At 44.7% G+C, this 18,971-nt stretch overlaps 1 protein-coding gene across 2 annotated transcripts in view; it reads right to left on the bottom strand.

Moving 5' to 3' along the window:
* Positions 1-18,971, bottom strand: part of PCDH19 (protocadherin 19) — a 155,280-nt gene that overhangs the window by 47,777 nt on the left and 88,532 nt on the right. The window contains exon 4 of one of the 2 annotated variants that reach the window (XM_044268526.1): positions 14,083-14,255. In XM_044268526.1, the coding sequence (XP_044124461.1) occupies positions 14,083-14,255 (173 nt within the window). The remainder of the gene's footprint in view (positions 1-14,082; positions 14,256-18,971) is intronic. The other variant, XM_044268527.1, reaches the window with a different exon arrangement.

The raw sequence follows: 18,971 nt of genomic DNA, 5'->3' as shown, positions 1-18,971 counted from the left end.
AATATATATTGCCCCAAAAGCTGTCCGTCAATAGAGGCCTAAGCGGCTTAAGAGGTGAGATTCGGGACATGGTTGAAATCAGGTGGGCATGTCGCTGGCTGGGTGCATGATTCTCACAGACTTAAAGGGGTTATCCAATTTCCAGCCGGGCCCCTCAAAGGGAATATAATTACCTGGGTCCCCGCCCCCTGCGCCGCTCTTGGTCCCTGCACCGCCGCTGCTGCTTCTCCCTGTACACGGATGAAAACATCCGGTGTCGGGGGGAGCAGCCAATGGCAGATGGGGACGAGCCTCCCTAGCATTGTGGATGACACAAGCCCCCCTGCCATTGGCTGCTCCCCCCCCCCAACACCGGATGTTTTAGTCCATGCACGGGAAGAAGCAGCAGCGGCAGTGCGGGGTAAGTATATTCCCTCTGAGGGGCCCGGCACATGGGGGGCTGTTTCTGAAATTGGATAAGCCCTTTTACTACCACTGATAGCTTATTATATACTCAGCCAGCGGCAGAGATGGGGGCTTGGTGGCCCACCGGGAAATTTTCCCTGTAAGGTCTATGGCCAATCCGCCCCTGGGATTGTTGCTTGCAAGTTTTGCTTTAATATCCCAGTGGACGCAATGACTTTCATCTTTTTCTCAGTGACTTTGAGGGAAAAACACAATGTAAAAAAGTTAGGAAATAAAACCATAAACCTACATTTATCAATGCATCTTTGCCAGTTATTGGTATGAATGGTGCAAATCATTGCACTCATCAAAATTGTTCAAAAATGATGCTAATACTCCTTAAAAGTAGAGAAACTGGTCGTTCCAGAGCCTCCGTGTTCCCAATAAAATGGTGCGGTTTTGATGAACTTTCACAGTATTCTTTCCTGCGTTACAAGTCATGCAAACTTATTTATTTTTTATCAAAGCTAGTCATTTCACACCAATCATCTCAAGCCACGGGGAATGGATTCCTCTGCAGCAGATGTAGTTTTCACTGTCACGCAGTCCAAAGTGGGCCAAAATATTTAAAAAAAATCTGTGCATTTCACTCATCTTTACAAAAAGGGTGCTATTTTTTTTTTTGCAGACTGTATACAGAACTATTCGTTTCAATGGGTCCGCAAAAAAAATGGAAGTTACTCCGTGTGCGTTCCGTTTCCGTATTTCCGCATTTCCGTTCCGCAATAAATAGAACAGGTCTTATTATTGTCTGCATTTCGGACAAGGATAGGACTGTTCTATTAGGGGCTGGCTGTTCTGTTCTGAAAAATACGGAATGCACAAGAACGTCATCTGTATTTTTTGCTGATCCGTTTTTTTCAGACTTTGCAAAAAGTCTTGATTAAAAATCTCCTACCGTTTCATGTACACAGCTCCATGGGTCTCCATGGCTGCGCTGCGCAGTCGCTTTCTGCAGTCAGATTTGCTTCTACTTGAACCCTACTTCCTAATAACCCTCCAAATGTATTTTTACAAAGGCGGCCACTTGCCTTCAGTAGCTGTCACCCTCACTGCTCATACACATGCGTTACTGGTTTGGCCAAGGGTGCATGTGTTGATAATGTGGAGGGGGAGTAATTCACTCATCTTTACAAAAAGGGTGCAATTAACTCCAACGAACTGGTGCAAGAAATGCCAGCCTTAGGCCTCATGCACACGAACGTATTTTCATTCCATGTCCGTTCCGTTTTTTTTTTTTTGCAGACCGTATACGGAACTATTTGTTTCAATGGGTCCGCCAAAAAATGGAAGGTACTCCGTGTGCGTTCCGTTTCCGTATTTCCGCATTTCCGTTCCGCAATAAATAGAACAGGTCTTATTATTGTCTGCATTTCGGACAAGGATAGGACTGTTCTATTAGGGGCTGGCTGTTCTGTTCTGAAAAATACGGAATGCACAAGAACGTCATCTGTATTTTTTGCTGATCCGTTTTTTTCAGACCGCAGAATACATACGGTCGTGTGCATGAGGCCTTAATGTGGGCCATTGCATTTCAAAAGGATGCAGCAAAAAAATTGTAGAAACAGCCCAAAGAACATTTCCACATGTTCAAAAGGTAAAAGTAAAAATATAATTATTATTATTTTAGCTTTTTTGTTTTGTTTTGTTTTTTTGCTGTTTGTGTCATTTTTTTGCTAGGGATAGTGGTGATCGAGATCACAAGTCTCTTGCCCTTGACCCAAAGGAAACATAACTTCTGCCTCAAATCAGTTCACAAGTAAAATAAAGCATAAATGCGGCTAAGAATCGCGGCAAAACCTAGGGAGAAATGGCTGCATGAATTGCAAAGTAGACTGTCTGACCTCAAACATGCTAATTCACCTCCCGGGGGACTTAATCAACCTCTTTGTTAAAGTACAGATAAAACTTTTTGACAGCAAATGCTGTTCTAATAAAATGGAATTTTCAATTACTCAGTGAACATCTGCTCGGATCCGCCATTAGCAGCACATTTTACAGCGACAAGAAGACAACTCCTTCCTCCATGGGTTCAGTTCATACAGAACTGAACAAGTTCCTCCAGAGGATCCTGAACTATTTTTCCCTTCTGACCAAAAAAATATAAAAAAAATAACATTTTATGTTTATTGAGTTTCTATATGATGAATGCAGATTAGCTCATAGGAGCCAAATTTGCATTTTCTTTTTCCCATGGAGCATTGCCTGGAAATGGAGTCTCTTCCATGGGAGCTTGTACCCCCCTCCCCTCCCCGAGCTGTATAGATAATGAATCAATAGAAAGATACAAATTACAATATTTGGGAACTTTGATATCAATAATTGCTCATAAATCAGAGCCAATAATAATTGCTCACAGTAACGTATAAGATCTGTCAGACTTTACTATTTTACTTCACAATTATTAGAACTTAAAGGGTGTGTAAACTATTGCAACCATTTTTTTAAATTATTATTTCCATGTGTCAAATGAAAAAAATAAGGCAACTTTGCAAAAAGTACATCTCCTACCGTTTCATGTACACAGCTCCATGGGTCTCCATGGCTGCGCTGCGCAGTCGCTTTATGCAGTCAGATTTGCTTCTACTTGAACCCTACTTCTTAATAACCCTCCAAATGTATTTTTACAAAGGCGGCCACTTGCCTTCAGTAGCTGTCACCCTCACTGCTCATACACATGCGTTACTGGTTTGGCCAAGGGTGCATGTGTTGATAATGTGGAGGGGGAGTAATTTTGAGGGTGAAAAATTCAACAAGCTCGGTTCTTGTTTTACCCTACATCCTGTGTCGGGGGAGAGTGGAGAGAGCTCCATACACTTAAATCAGACGATCACTACTAAACTGCCAGGTTCAGAGAGCTTTTCACTTGGATTTACCATCAATGTCAGATAGGTGCAACTCTGAGACCCACTTCCATCTCCAGAACGGGACCCCCGAAAGTGAAGGGATAGTAGCCAAGCATGCATGGCCACCCTCCATTGACAGCTATGGGAGTTCCAAAAATAGCCGGCAGTTCCATAGCGACGAGGTGGCCGGGCATGTGCAATGCGCTCTTAATATACCGCTATAGAACTTCATAAAATTGGCCGCGCACACTCGCTATTTTTGGAGCTCCCATAGCAGAGAATGGAGAGCACGGCGGCCATGTGTGGCATGCGCTCCATCACTTCGTCTGGAGATAGGAATGAGAATAGGCCCTAGAGGTGGGACCGTTCACACAAACGTTTTTTGCGTTCCGTATACGGGGCCGTTTATTGCGTTCCGTATACGGTCCGTATACGGAACCATTCATTTCAATGGGTCCACAAAAAAAAGGAATGTACTCCATGAGCATTCCGTTTCCGTATGTCCGCAATTCCATTCCGCTAGATTTTGAGTCTTGTCCTATTCTTGTCCGCAAATCACGGTCCGTGGCTCCATTCAAGTCAATAGGTCCGCAGAAAAAACTGAACACATACGGAAATGCATCCGTATGTCTTCCGTATCCGTTCAGTTTTTTGCGGAACCATCTATTGAAAATGTTATGCCCAGCCCAATTTTTTCTATGTAATTACTGTATACTGTATAGGCCATACGGAAAAACGGAACCGAAACGGAAACACAACGGAAACAAAAATCGGAACAACGGATCCGTAAAAAACGGCCCGCAAAACACTGAAAAAGCCATACAATCGTGTGAAAGAGGTCTAACACTGATAGCATATCCTAGCAAAACACCATCAATGTCTGAGATGGGAGTTCTCCTTTAGGGCTCATGCACACAAACTTTTTTTGCGTTCTGTATACGGGCCGTATTTTGATTCTGTATACGGTAACCATTCATTTCAATGGGTCTGCAAAAGATGCGGACAGCACACAGAGTGCTCCGTTCTGTGGCCCCGCAAAAATTATGCGGCATGTCCTATTCGTGTCCGTCTTGCGGACAAGAGTTGGCATTTCTATAATGGACCTCCTGTTCCGTTCCCGCAAATTGCGGAAGGCACACGGGCGGCATCCGTTTTCTGCGGATCGGTCGTGTGCATGAGCCCTTAAGAAGAGGGAGGCAAACAAGAGGCTATGACTATGGGATCAGCCTACATAGCATTTGTTTGTAGTCTGTAACCATGGACGCACATGTGTCTGCATGGGAGCTGTAAACTCGAAACGGTAGATTTTTTTTTTAATGCTGATTGGGCAAGGTTGAGTATTTTTTTGATGCACTGGAATCGAAACTGTTGCAAAAGTGCTCACGTCCTTTGAAATATCCGCTAGCGCATCGAAAAGATGAAAGACTGCGTCAAAAAGTTCCGACATCGACTGGGCAAAGACGGATGATGGGGATGCTACCCCACTGAGGGGCACATTCGAGGAGACTGTATGCCCCTCACCTGGCACTGGCAGAATACAAGAGCATTCCAATGTTAGGCTAGGTCTACACAACGACATTTGTCGCGCAACATTTTGTTGCACCAATGTCGCGCGCCAATTTTTTATAATGGCAGTCTATAGCGTTGCACTGCGACATGCTGCGACTGCGACGCAAGATGGATTTTTCTGCGACTGTCGCATCGCAGTCGCAGCATGTCTCATGTTGCAGGCATCCTCAAACTGCGGCCCTCCAGCTGTTGTAAAACTACAACTCCCACAATGCCCTGCTGTAGGCTGACAGCAGTAGGCTCTCTGGGCATGCTGGGAGTTGTAGTTTTGCAACAGCTGGAGGGCCGCAGGTTGAGCATGACTGCTGTAGGCTGTTTGGGCATGCTGGGAGTTGTAGTTTTGCAACAGCTGGAGGGCCGCAGTTTGAGGATGCCCGCCATAGACTATCATTGTTTGCGCGACAAATGTTGCAGTGTAGTTGTGCCCTATGTGTTGCACGACAAATGTTGCAGTGTAGTTGTGCCCTATGTGTTGCACGACAAATGTTGCAGTGTAGTTGTGCCTTATGTGTTGCGTGACAAATGTTGCAGTATAGTTGTGCCCTATGTGTTGCGCGACAAATGTTGCAGTGTAGTTGTGCCCTATGTGTTGCGCGACAAATGTTGCAGTGTAGTTGTGCCCTATGTGTTGCGCGACAAATGTTGCAGTGTAGTTGTGCCTTATGTGTTGCGTGACAAATGTTGCAGTATAGTTGTGCCCTATGTGTTGCGCGACAAATGTTGCAGTGTAGTTGTGCCCTATGTGTTGCGCGACAAATGTTGCAGTGTAGTTGTGCCCTATGTGTTGCGCGACAAATGTTGCAGTGTAGTTGTGCCCTATGTGTTGCGCGACAAATGTTGCAGTGTAGTTGTGCCCTATGTGTTGCGCGACAAATGTTGCAGTGTAGTTGTGCCCTATGTGTTGCGCGACAAATGTTGCAGTGTAGTTGTGCCCTATGTGTCGCGCGACAAATGTTGCAGTGTAGTTGTGCCCTATGTGTTGCGCGACAAATGTTGCAGTGTAGTTGTGCCCTATGTGTTGCGCGACAAATGTTGCAGTGTAGTTGTGCCCTATGTGTTGCGCGACAAATGTTGCAGTGTAGTTGTGCCCTATGTGTTGCACGACAAATGTTGCAGTGTAGTTGTGCCCTATGTGTTGTGCGACAAATGTTGCAGTGTAGTTGTGCCCTATGTGTTGCACGACAAATGTTGCAGTGTAGTTGTGCCTTATGTGTTGCGTGACAAATGTTGCAGTATAGTTGTGCCCTATGTGTTGCGCGACAAATGTTGCAGTGTAGTTGTGCCCTATGTGTTGCGCGACAAATGTTGCAGTGTAGTTGTGCCCTATGTGTTGCGCGACAAATGTTGCAGTGTAGTTGTGCCCTATGTGTTGCGCGACAAATGTTGCAGTGTAGTTGTGCCCTATGTGTTGTGCGACAAATGTTGCAGTGTAGTTGTGCCCTATGTGTTGCGCGACAAATGTTGCAGTGTAGTTGTGCCCTATGTGTCGCGCGACAAATGTCGTCGTGTAGATCTAGCCTAATTCCGCCACCGGGGAGCGAATGCAAGAAATCTGACTTCCCATTGCTCGCCTTCCTCTATTTTGTAGGAAATTGCTGCATCTTAGGGAATCTCTTCGAATGCAATCCGCTAACAGGCAGATAAGCGTCCCCCCACCGTGGAAGGCGCCTGCAGAAATCTCTCCTACGGGCAGAATTGATGGAGTCCATTTCTCCTCCTTGGAACATTAAGTATGCGGCGTGCGTGTGACAAGATAAGAACTGGCTGCTAAAACCTTTCTTTCCATTTGACTCATTTACGAAAATCAAAACAAAAGGATTTAATGATGTTTACCGCGAATTGCATTAAACAGCCCCGGACCCGTCGTCGACATAATCACAAGATTTTTTTGCTTTTCACATCCTTAAGTCTTGGAGCGGCGAGGCTTCCAGCTGAGATCCAGCTACAGCTTATCTCGAGACAGATCCAAGCACCCGAGGCTTCAATGAGCTCCCGCACCAAGCTGAACGCAGACTTCTTAATTGAAAAAGACAAGATGTTTGCATTGGATGTTTGCATCGGTTAGACATTAAAAAAACAACATCCATGCCCAAACGGGGATGAAAGCCTGGACATGAGTGAGCGCCGGGCGCCTGTCACGCCGCATCGCGGGGCCTTGTCTCCACATAGACTGTGTCGGATGAAAGACGCTTTTCTTTTTCTCTCCCAGAATTAGAAATGCGGCCATTAAAGAGCACATCCGTAACGCGCCCGCGCGGCCTCCTTTGATAAATGGCCAAGTGTTTCCTCAGTGTCTTTCTGAATCTCCTTTAAGAAGGTGGATTTAACTAATGCTCCTAATACCAGGGCTTCACCCAGTGCAAAGACTCTCTTATTACCTTTTCATCTTCAAGATCAGCAAACTCCGCTCCTGAAATACTCTGTGCTGCTGGCGGCACTAATGCTGCCCCTATTACATGCAGCCCTGGTCTCACTATCATCAACGTATTGGCCCAAAAACGGTGATCTTTTGCAAAAATTAAGCGCACCCCTAAAAACTCTGCGCTGCTGGGAGACCCTGTTCCTTCAACGTGGTAATTCTTGCTCTCCTTCTTCCACTACGTGACTCCTGTGATCAGCACAATTTTCTCTTAAAATACTCTGTGCTGCTGCAAGACTCTGCCTCTCCTACCACAGAACGCTTTAGTCTGGGACCTCCTTCAAAGTCAGCATATTCATATACTAATATTGATTGTCTTCATTATCAAATATTCATATTTATTGTCTTAAACACTCTGTGCTGCTGGGAGACCCTGTTCCTTCAACGTGGTAATTCTTGCTCTCCTTCTTCCACTACGTGACTCCAGTGATCAGCACAATTTTCTCTTAAAATACTCTGTGCTGCTGCAAGACTCTGCCTCTCCTACCACAGAACGCTTTAGTCTGGGACCTCCTTCAAAGTCAGCATATTCATATACTAATATTGATTGTCTTCATTATCAAATATTCATATTTATTGTCTTAAACACTCTGTGCTGCTGGTGACTATACTACATTCACTATGTGTTACATTGAGTCTGTGACTTTTCACAGTGTTGATATAGCCATCTCCTGAAATCCTCTGTGTTGCTGTGGACCCTGCTCCTTCCAGTATGTAACTCTTAGGCCTAGTTCACACGACCTATATAAATATGGCTTTTATTGTTTTTTGCATTCCGTTTTTCACGGATCCGTTGTTCAGTTTTTGAGTTCCGTTGTGTTTCCGTTTCCTTTCCGTTTTTACGTTCCGTTTTTCTGTATGCCATATACAGTATACAGTAATTACATAGAAAAAATTGGGTTGGCCATAACATTTTCAATAGATGGTTCAGAAAAAACGGAACGGAAACGGAAGACATACGGATGCATTTCCGTATGTGTTCCGTTTTTTTTGCGGACCCATTGACTTGAATGGAGCCACAGAACGTGATTTACGGCCAAATATAGGACAAGCTCTATCTTTCAACGGAACGGAAAAAGGGAAATACGGAAACGGAATGCATACGGAACACATTCTGTTTTTTTTGCGGAACCATTGAAATCAATGGTTTCGTATACGGACCGTATACGGAACACAAAAAAACGGCCCGTACACTCGCAAAAAAAACTTTCATGTGAACTAGGCCTTATCCTGTGACCTCCACAAGATCAGCACACCCATCTCCTGAAATCCTCTGTGCTCATTCCACTTAGTAACTCTCACCCTGTGACCTCCATAAGATCAGTACAATCCTCTACTGAAATCCTCTGTGCTGCTGGGACCCTGCTCCTTCTACTATGTAACTCTCACCCTGTGACCTCCCACAAGATCAGCACACTCCTCTCCTGAAATCCTCTGTGTTGCTGTGGCCCCTGCTCCTTCCACTATGTAACTCTCATCCTGTGACCTCCACAAGATCAGCACACTCCTCTCCTGAAATCCTCTGTGTTGCTGTGGCCCCTGCTCCTTCCACTATGTAACTCTCATCCTGTGACCTCCACAAGATCAGCACACTCCTCTCCTGAAATCCTCTGTGCAGCTGGGAACCCTGCTCCTTCCACTATGTAACTCTCACCCTGTGACTTCCCACAAGATCTGCACACTCCTCTGCTGACATACTCTGCACTGCTGTGCCATCATCATACGCGTGCATCATTATTTTGCCCTCACGAGCTGTAAAACTGCTGCATCATGGTCCACGCGGGGCAGCGTCACTACAACCTTCTCCACCGTCTACTTCACGATTCCCACCAGATGTTTTTGGAGCTAGACTTTTTCTGTACAATGGACGAGGATCGGTAGGATTTGCCTGAAGTATGGCGGCTTCCATCCTCCAGCCAGAAAACAGACGTAAGAGCCGCCATCGATCATCAGACGCGAGCGATGCTAATCTAGACCTCGATAAGAAGCAGAAAGCCTTCTGAAAGGACAGGAGAGGGCAGCGATGTGCGAGCTCCAGCGACAGGCGCGGCGCTCCGGCCGGATCAATGCGCAGAGGATTACCTCGCTTACAGCACTCTGTAGTTTCCCATTGATTTTGCACCAGCACATTTTTATCTGCCAGACAAGCGAGCGGCGTATTACCTTGTACGATGGTGCAGAAGTCTCCAGACAGGTCCCAGACACTGCGGCAATCATTTCCGTGTAATAACACCGTAGCCGTAGTGGCGTCTTGCGGAGCTGTCGGAATGTATCTGTCCTGTTGCTGCCGTTCTGCTTGCGTTCTAAAGCCTGTATTAATTTTTGGCAGATGATCGCTAACAAGTGTTGGTTTGATCATCTTGCAGTGTAATACCGCCGCCGATTGCCCGATAAATGAGCAAACGCTCGATCATCAAGCAATCCAAATCTTTTGACAGGTTAAAAAATAATCTTTTGCAGAACGACCGCCAGCAAACCGCTATACAGCAGCGGACGAGCGATGGCATGTACTAGCAGCAGTCTCCTCCGTGATTCCCAGGAAGGAACTCTTCCCTACCAACAGTCGTCTGCCACATTGGGCTGTCTTTTGACTCTTAAAGGGATTGTCTTGGCTGGACTCCCTCTTATCAGACTTGTTCCCGGTTAGACCCCATAGCAAAGATCAAATTTAGGGTGCGGGTGCTGCAGGACTGAAGGATTGGTGCTTGCTTACCCTCCACCATTCGCACCCAAGTGTCTGCACAGGTTCTCCTCACCCAGCAACAAAAGGGATGGGCCCAGAAGAGTTGGCGCCCCTCTTTCCAAGAGGCCTACAGCAGCTGCATGGTCCACCTCAATGGTGTATGCTTCCCAGCCATCGAAAGCCACAATGACAACTACTGAGATGAATGGCCGTCCATCATCAGGGTTTCCTTGACATAGGGGGTTATTGAAAAGGGAATAAGTTAAAAATGACCTAAAGGTCACATGACCATGGATTGTCCTTAAAAGGGACCTATCGGCAGGATTAACCCCATAAATTGTTTGCCCCACTGCCTGTAACCTGAAAAGATCTTTCTAAAGTTCTATTAGTCTACAGTAGTGCAGCCTACAGTATAAAACCCTCCAGAGCCATTGGCAAATGAAGACTCAAGTGTCTGCTGGGTCTATGTGGGTCGCCTTAGTGTCCTGGTCAATGTTGGCTTTGTTGACCAACACTGACCACAAATTGCACAAAAATCAGTCACACCTGAACTCCAGTGTTTACCCTCACTTGTGGGCAGAATAAAATTTGGTCTCCCCCATAAGATGGTCCTGTACACACAAAGTGAAAAACTCTGCACCCATAGGGTGGGCTTATCAAAGGTTGACGAGGACACTAAGATGGTCTACAAAGTGGACTCGATACTTAAGGTCACAAACATTCAAAGGAGCAAAAGATACCCCTCAAATTTTTTATTTTTTTTACTAAAATCTGATTTCAACGTAATCTTCAACCAAAACGCACAGAAGAGACAAAGCATGAGAACATGGTCCATCTATGTCTTATACAATAATGTGACCTCTCTTAAACCAGATCCCAGGGGTCTGATGGCCGGAGGCAGATGTCTGGCCATTAAGGAAACACAGACTCTGTGTCAAAATCCTAAAGTTTTCCCTGAAACCTTCTGTCTTACAGGAGCCTTGGGAGTTCAGGTCACAGATGACCGATGAGGCCTCCATATCTTAACGTACTATTCGATAATATGAAACTTTACTCTGTGTGAAGTCCAAGGACATATCTGGTTCTGATGTAGAAGATGGAAGTCCTTGTACAGCTGCATAAACAGATCAATCCCCCTACAGTATAAGTTACCGCTGTCCATCTGTCCTGAGGCTCCTGGACATCAGATTCAGATACATTGTAACTTACAAGCCGTAAATGTTGCAAGTTCCTGGAGTCTTTCCCATCAGGATCAATAAAATGACCTATTAATTCTTCCGCTCACCCAGGCTCTGCTGCCTAAGGAAACTCAAAAGCCACTCTTATAATACCATGTACCGATCAGTATGTCAGTATGTTAGGTAGGGCCCCGTTACAGCTTTTACAATAGGATCCAAGAGCTTCATGTTATGATGATGCCCATTACTAGCGCCCCAGAACCAGGGCAACATGAGCCCTGGTCCTATCTACGTCACTTGTCTGCTTCGTTACTCAATTATCATAAAGGGGGTCTCTAAAGGGGATAGGCATATCATGGAGCTGGCCCCTATTTCCCATGGGCCCTTTAGAACAGCCATGAGCTTAGGTCACCATAGGGAATCCATAATTCCAAGTAGATGAATATTAGAAGACCTCCCAACAGAGGAAGACTCCGGGAATGGAACACCTCTCTAATGGCGGCTTAATATTAGAGATGAGCGAAGTACTGGGAAATTAGATTTATCTGCTTAGACAAATTTTCCCAAAAACTATTCGTTTTGTGATGAATTACTTTGTCACAAAGGGAATTTTTTAGTAAGTAGCGGGTGCCATGACAGGGAACTGCCACCCCCATCATTGTACCCCTCAGATGGCGCATTCATACATGATCGCGGCATCTGTGAGTAAAAACTGTGAAATTTACAGAAAAAAACTAATAAAACCCGACTTACCTCCTACATTTGCTCGCGACGGGCGCCACCATCTTGCTTGAAGAACTGGAACGAAATCTCGGGCGGCTAAATCTTGCCGGACAGTGTGGTGACATGACCAAGCACAGGATTTCGGACAAGATCTTCAATTAAGATGGCGGCGGGCGGCCCGTCGCAAGCAAATGGAGGAGGTAAGTATGATTTTTTTTGTTTTTAACACTATTTCATGTTAAATCAATTTGCTACCACAAAGAAAGAGGAAATACAGCTTTGAGGCAAATAAAATTTTTCCTGAAATTCGGATAGAATTCCACTTTGTGGGATTCGATTCGCTCATTTCTACGTGATATATTACAGAACCTAGCCTCCTTGACTTATCATTGCCCCCCTTTTTCCCTTGCACAGTATCTGCTCGGCTTCGAGATGTAATATTTTGCAACAAACTGTTAAAATGTTGGTTGTATAACAAGCATAAGGTCCACGTATCCTCTAATAAACGGATTTAATGTATGGCGTATCTCCTGCCATCCTCTAGGCAAGTGTCACCGATTCAATAATGGGAGAGAAAGGGGAACGAGGGGAGAGGGGGAGAGGGAGATGCTTATACAGCGGAAACGTCAACCATAAATTCTAATCATTTACAATGAGCAACAGAAAGCAGGAAAACTGCGACTTGTGACTTGTTATTGCTGAAGTCTCCAGAGCGTCTGTTTACACCGAGCATAATTAGGAGATCTCCCGGTATTCACTGCACATCACAGCGAGAGGAGGTGAAGAGTCTCCTTGATACCACAGAGAGCAGGGTAAAGACGGATCAATGCGCAAACAAAGTGTTACCAAAAACTGACGGAGAAACGAGTGACAGGATAGAAGGTGTTACCACCGCAACGTAAGCGACACTACTGCATAGTGCACTAAGAGGCACCGCGACTGAAGAGCAACTACAGAAACATGAGGATGTAATAATATCTGCACGTAGAGGAAAGTATTATAGCAGTTATATCCTTGTACATAGGAGCAGTATTATAGTAGTTATATTCTTGTATATAGGAGCAGTATTATAGTAGTTATATTCTTGTACATAGGAGGCAGTATTATAGTAGTTATATTCTTGTACATAGGAGCAGTATTATAGTAGTTATATTCTTGTACATAGGAGCAGTATTATAGTAGTTATATTCTTGTACATAGGAGCAGTATTATAGTAGTTATATTCTTGTACATAGGAGGCAGTATTATAGTAGTTATATTCTTGTACATAGGAGCAGTATTATAGTAGTAATATTCTTGTACATAGGAGGCATTATTATAGAAGTTATATTCTTGTACATAGGAGGCAGTATTATAGTAGTTATATTCCTGTACATAGGAGCAGTATTATAGTAGTTATATTCTTGTACATAGGAGGCAGTATTATAGTAGTTATATTCTTGTACATAGGAGGTAGTATAATAATAGTTATATACTTGTACATAGGAGCAGTATTATAGTATTTGTATTCTTGTACATAGGAGCAGTATCATAGTAGTTATATTCCTGTACATAGGAGGTAGTATTATAGTAGTTATATTCTTGTATATAGGAGGCAGTATTATAGTAGTTATATTCTTGTACATAGGAGCAGTATTATAGTAGTTATATTCTTGTACATAGGAACAGTATTATAGTAGTTATATTCTTGTACATAGGAGCAGTATTATAGTAGTTATATTCTTGTACATAGGAGCAGTATTATAGTAGTTATATTCTTGTACATAGGAGGCAGTATTATAGTAGTTATATTCTTGTACATAGGAGCAGTATTATAGTAGTTATATTCTTGTACATAGGAGCAGTATTATAGTAGTTATATTCTTGTACATAGGAGCAGTATTATAGTAGTTATATTCTTGTACATAGGAGGCAGTATTATAGTAGTTATATTCTTGTACACAGGAGCAGTATTATAGTAATTATATTTTTGTACATAAGAAGCAGCATTATTGTAGTTATATTCTTGTACATAGGGGGCGTTATTTATTGGTGAGACATATTTTATGAGATGTCTCTTCACCATTAGTACTGACTGACGCCATCTTTCATGTTGATATTAGATGTGACTGTAGTTGCTCTTTAAATCTCGGCAGATTCAGTTTATTTTATAGAATTTTGACAGAAGCAGGAATCCTTCCAGAGTCCCTGCCATGTTGAACGCCATGTTGAACACAGTACCTTGGTCTGTCTGTTGAGTCCCCACTGAATTGGCACTGGTGTTGAGGACATCGTTGACAGCAGTGTCACAGTACAAGCCCCGCTGGACGTCATGTTCACTGTCAGTCTGGTCACTCTCCTCGTGCCCGCTGTCCTTGAGGCTATTTCCCTCTAAGTCCTTGAAGGTTGAACTGCTGGGATGAAGAAACCATAAGAATTTAGTGTCATGTCAAGTCCCATCATGCAGAATTATTCCAGCCTGTAACAAATAATAGTTCATCCCCTAAGTCACAGTGCACACAGAGGAGACGTCACCAGGTATGTGACACGTCTGGAGATCCAAGGCTCTTCTGAAAGCACAAAAACACTTTGCAATTATTTACTTTACTTTAGGACTATTTTCCTCTAAACCTGTCAAACAATCCATTCTGCTCCATTGTTATTTCTGAAGCTGGAAAATCTGGGAGTCAACCAATATTCTGGTTCCAGCTTCCCAACGGTTGTCACCCATCATTCCCAGACCCCTGTGATATATTTATTTTCGATTTTATGATGGGGGGAATCTTACTGGATGTCCTGATGTACAATATAGGAGCCTGGATAAGCCTTATGGTCGTAAGACATATGTAGCAGAGCTGAGTGCGTTATGTTGTGGCATTATGACACTGTATCTGTGCTTTTCCTTATTAATGCAAGTAAGATGACAGATCCCGATTCACGACCTTTGGAAATGGGAAGGAGGAGAAGGTATATATATAATAGGACACATGGCACTGCACATTTTCAGATACTGCAGTGTCCGAACAACAGAACCAGTTACAGTGTCATATAAGAGGCAATCATAGCGCCCTAAAACCAGTGCCAGCCATAGCCTCACCAGACATAGCAGTGCCAGGCAGTTAATACCACTAGTCAAATATAGATTCCCCAAACTGTGAAAACCATTGTACCCCATAATAATCCAACCACAGTGCCCCATAATAATCCAACCACAGTACCCCATAATAATCCAACCAGTGCCCCATAATAAGCCACCCACAGTGCCCCATAATAATCCACCCACAGTGCCCCATAATAATCCAACCATAGTGCCCCATAATAATCCAACCACAGTGCCCCATAATAATCCAACCACAGTCCCCCATAATAATCCACCCACAGTGCCCCATAATAATCCAACCACAGTGCCCCATAATAATCCAACCACAGTGCCCCATAATAATCCAACCACAGTGCCCTATAATAATCCAACCACAGTGCCCTATAATAATCCAACCACAGTGCCCCATAATAATCCACCCACAGTGCCCCATAATAATCCAACCACAGTGCCCCATAATAATCCAACCACAGTGCCCCATAATAATCCAACCACAGTGCCCTATAATAATCCAACCACAGTCCCCCATAATAATCCACCCACAGTGCCCCATAATAATCCAACCACAGTGCCCCATAATAATCCAACCACAGTGCCCCATAATAATCCAACCACAGTGCCCTATAATAATCCAACCACAGTGCCCCATAATAATCCAACCACAGTGCCCCATAATAATCCAACCACAGTGCCCCATAATAATCCAACAACAGTGCCCCATAATAATCCAACCACAGTGCCCCATAATAATCCAACCACAGTGCCCTATAATAATCCAACCACAGTGCCCCATAATAATCCAACCACAGTGCCCCATTATAATCCACCCACAGTGCCCCATAATAATCTAACCACAGTGCCCCATAATAATCCAACCACAGTGCCCCATTCTAATCCACCCACAGTGCCCCATAATAATACAACCACAGTGCCCCATAATAATCCACCCACAGTGCCCCATAATAATCCAACCACAGTGCCTCATAATAATCCACCCACAGTGCCCCATAATAATCCACCCACAGTGCCCCATAATAATCCACCCACAGTGCCCCATAATAATCCAACCACAGTGCCCCATTCTAATCCACCCACAGTGCCCCATAATAATACAACCACAGTGCCCCATAATAATCCAACCACAGTGCCCTATAATAATCCAACCACAGTGCCTCATAGTAATCCACCCACAGTGCCCCATAATAATCCACCCACAGTGCCCCATAATAATCCACCCACAGTGCCCCATAATAATCCAACCACAGTGCCCTATAATAATCCAACCACAGTGCCCCATAATAATCCAACCACAGTGCCCCATAATAATCCAACCACAGTACCCCATAATAATCCAAACACTGTGCCCCATAATAATCCAACCACCGTGCCCCATAATAATCCAACCACAGTGCCCCATAATAATCCAACCACAGTGCCCCAAAATAATCCACCCACAGTGCCCCATAATAATCCACCCACAGTGCCCCATAATAATCCAACCACAGTGCCCCATAATAATCTATCCATTGTACCCCATAGTAATCCAACCACAGTACCCCATAATAATCTATTGTAGGGATTTCCCAAATGGTAGCCTTCGGATAAATACACAGCAGCCTTTATTCGGTGAAAATTAAAGTAATTAAAGTAATAAATGTCTTTTATTGTAGGCACACAACAAGTCAACAGGCGGCAGTGATCGGCTCACTCCAGCCGACACTTAAAGAAAAAAACAATTCAGTCCCGTCTCTGGTGACATCACACAGGTATTATTAAGGCATGGTACCATAATCCCCACGGATTGGAGGGGGATCTTGCTTTGTCCTCAGTCTCTCGCCAGAGACCCTCCGGCTTTCACTCAGCTCAAAAAACACCCAGCTATCCAGAGCTCCACCGTCAGCCAGGTAACCACACACACACACCACCTGACACTGCTGGCTGACTTTTTGTAAGCCAGTCAAAACCCAGCCTGGACCGTGGGGAGTAGCCACCCGCCGAGCACTATGGCTACTCCCAATAAGAGCCGTACTGGATTAGCTTTTCACAGCTATGCTAAGTACCCCATAATAATCCACCCACAGTGCCCCATAATAATCCACCCACAGTGCCCCATAATAATCCACCCACAGTGCCCCATAATAATCCAACCACAGTGCCCCATAATAATCCAACCACAATGCCCCATAATAATCCACCCACAGTGCCCCTTAATAATCCAACCACAGTGCCCCATAATAATCCAACCACAGTGCCCCATAATAATCCACCCACAGTGCCCCATAATAATCCACCCACAGTGCCCCATAATAATCCACCCACAGTGCCCCATAATAATCCACCCACAGTGCCCCATAATAATCCAACCACAGTGCCCCATAATAATCCACCCACAGTGCCCCTTAATAATCCAACCACAGTGCCCCATAATAATCCAACCACAGTGCCCCATAATAATCCACCCACAATGCCCCATAATATACCAACCACAGTGCCCCATAATAATCCACCCACAGTGCCCCATAATAATCCAACCACAGTGCCCCATAATAATCCAACCACAGTGCCCCATAATAATCCACCCACAGTGCCCCATAATAATCCAACCACAGTGCCCCATAATAATCCACCCACAATGCCCCATAATAATCCACCCACAGTGCCCCATAATAATCCACCCACAGTGCCCCATAATAATCTATCTATAATACCCCATAATAATCCAGCCACTGGCAATACTAGATGTCACCCATCCTTCCTAGAAACTGCTGAGGAGAAATTTTAACACTGTATCCTTTTTTTTTGGGGGGCGGTGCGGATACCTGGATGTACATTGTACATATCAGGTCCGGTGCGGCACCTTTTATTGATTTCCTGGGGACAGATGGATTATTTTAGGTTGCTGCCCGCGGGTGTGGAGAGCACTGGCAGTAAATCACTGCGGCTCCTCCTTTGTTCTGGCTGAGTAATGTAGACGGGGCTGGAAATCAGGACGAGCGGTGACTACATATGAAGAATGGTGAGAAGAGGGCCAGGCCTCCGAGGACTCCGAGACACAAATACCGACAGTATCCCCCATCATGGGCTTAGATACACTGACTCCACTGCACGGTATCACATCACAGGCTAAGGCGACTTTCACACTAGCGTTTTTTGCTGGATCCGGCAGGGTTCAGCAAAAACGCTTCCGTTACTGATAATACAACCGGTTGTATTATCTTTAACATAGCCAAGACGGATCCGTCGTGAATGGAGGACGGATCCGTTTTCTATTGTGTCAGATTGTGTCAGAGAAAACGGATCCGTCCCCATTGACTTGCAGGACGGAAAGAAAACTACTACATGTTGCGGTTTTCTCTCTAGTCTGGGAACGCAACTAAACGGAACGGAATGCATTTTGGAGCGATCCGTTCTGTTGGGTTTCATCATCAATGGAGACAAAACTGAATACCGGAAAATTTACACGCTAGTGTGAAAGTAACCTTACTGGCTCCACAGCCCTGTACCACACATAACAGCCTTGGGTACACCGTCTCCACTGCACAGTATCACTAATCACTGGCTTAGATACACTGGCTCCACTGCACAGTATCACTAATCACTGGCTTAGATACACCGTCTCCACTGCACAGTATCACTAATCACTGGCTTAGATACACCGTCTCCACTGCACAGTATCACTAATCACTGGCTTAGATACACCGTCTCCACTGCACAGTATCACTAATCACTGGCTTAGATACACTGGCTCCACTGCACAGTATCACTAATCACTGGCTTAGATACACTGGCTCCACTGCACAGTATCACACATAGAACAGACTCCAGTATCACACACAAGAGGCTTAGATTTCAAACAGATACACAGCCTCCAGAACAGCAACACACATCATGGGCTTAGATACACCCACTCCAAAGCACAGCATCACAAATGATATGCTTGGATACCCTGGCTCCTCAGCCTAGTACCGTGTATGACAGGCTTAGATACACAGCTCGCCAGACAGTATCACACATAGGATAGCTTAGTTAC

This window comes from Bufo gargarizans, chromosome 9 (genome assembly GCF_014858855.1).
Source record: "Bufo gargarizans isolate SCDJY-AF-19 chromosome 9, ASM1485885v1, whole genome shotgun sequence".
Taxonomy (NCBI): domain Eukaryota; kingdom Metazoa; phylum Chordata; class Amphibia; order Anura; family Bufonidae; genus Bufo; species Bufo gargarizans.
The sequence above is the reverse complement of the archived record's forward strand: the minus strand, read 5'-3'. Positions and strand labels throughout refer to the sequence as shown.